Genomic DNA, 1,300 nt, shown 5'->3' on the forward strand with positions numbered 1-1,300 from the left:
CGGGGACACGGGCCACGCGTTGCCCCACCCGGCCGCCAGCCCCGGCGCCAGGGACACAGGCAGGTTTCTGAGGGGACGCCGCGGCCGCCAGGCACGGAGTGACCGCACGCTGAGTGGCCCCGGTTCCCGACGGGAATCCCCAGGCTGCACCCCGCGCCCAGGCAGCGGGTTCCACCCCCCCCAGTCGCGCCCCCCGCGGCGCCCCAGCACTTGCCTGGCTCCAGTTGCCCACTGACCAGCTGGCGTTCCCGGCGGATGGCAGGCCAGTGGACGGCGCCCCCTCAGCGAGCCCGGGGTCCCCGGGCCAGGCTTCAGGGGCGATGCTGCTGTGGGCCCAGCGGGGATATGCAGGTGTGGGGGGCAGCACGGGGTCGGGGGACGCTGGGGGACCCCAGGGCCCCGGGGTCCTGGCAGTGGCCGCAGGTGGGCCCGCTGTGCCGGCCAGGAGGGGCGGTCCCCCCACCACCGGGGTCCGCAGGCTGGGAGGCTCCCAGCCCGGGGCAGAGCTGGCCCTGCCCCAGACTCCCGGCGGGGGCGCGGCAGGCAGGGGAGCGGGGAGCGAGGCCCCCGCCCCCCCCGCCCCGGCGGTCGGGCCCGCGGTCCCCCCCCCCGGGGGGGGGGGGCCCCGTCCCCCACGGTGGGCTGTAACCCATGCTCCACTGGCCCCCAAGACGTGGTTGGCGGCCTCCCCTGCTCCACAGTGTTGGGACGGCGGGTGAAGGGAGCCGCGCCCCCAGGAGACAGAGGGGCCGTGGGGTGGGGCCGGGGGAGCAGGGCCCTGGCGCCGGAGCCCCAGGCTTCCTCCCCGTCCTCAGAAACCTCGTTGGTCTCCCCCCACTGGGGCGGGGGCGGCCCATCCTCGCTGCCCTCGGCCCCCCGGAAGTCGTAGTGGGCCCCGGAGGCGACCGGGGTCTCTGCCCCGCCCACAGAGGTGGGGGGCTGGGGCAAGCCCCGGAGCCCGGGGCTCGGAGCCCCGCTGGGGGCACCGGGGTCAGCCAAGCTGGCAGGGGGGTTCGCTGGGGCCAGCTCCGAGCTCGGGGGTGGGGAGCGGTCCGTCTGGCGGGGCTGAGGGGCAGGGGACGCGCCCCAGGACCCCTGGTCCTCAGCCCCAGGAGGCCCCATGGCAGGTGTGGGGGTGCTGCCGGGGGGGCTGGCAGGCACGCTGGGGGGTGGGGGCGCCCCGCCACCTGTGCCCGCCACGTCGGGGCCGGGCTGGTCGAAGGCCCCGTAGGACAGGTCCTCGTGGAAGTTGATGAAGTTGTAGTCGTAGTAGAAGTCGTCGACGAGCGGGGGGCCCGGC

At 77.4% G+C, this 1,300-nt stretch overlaps 1 protein-coding gene across 1 annotated transcript in view; it reads right to left on the reverse strand.

The window, feature by feature from the left end:
• LOC101632169 (A disintegrin and metalloproteinase with thrombospondin motifs 7-like) overlaps positions 1-1,299 on the reverse strand; it is a gene marked incomplete at both ends in the record, with an annotated part of 4,661 nt that extends 3,362 nt beyond the window's left edge. Inside the window, 2 exons of the mRNA XM_012734884.1 lie at positions 14-562; positions 619-1,299. Of these exons, the coding sequence (XP_012590338.1) occupies positions 14-562; positions 619-1,299 (1,230 nt within the window). The remainder of the gene's footprint in view (positions 1-13; positions 563-618) is intronic.
• Between the last annotated feature and the right edge of the window lies 1 nt (position 1,300).

This window comes from Condylura cristata, unplaced genomic scaffold, assembly GCF_000260355.1.
Source record: "Condylura cristata isolate star-nosed mole 26May11 unplaced genomic scaffold, ConCri1.0 scaffold00087, whole genome shotgun sequence".
In the NCBI taxonomy this organism is placed as follows: Eukaryota; Metazoa; Chordata; class Mammalia; order Eulipotyphla; family Talpidae; genus Condylura; species Condylura cristata.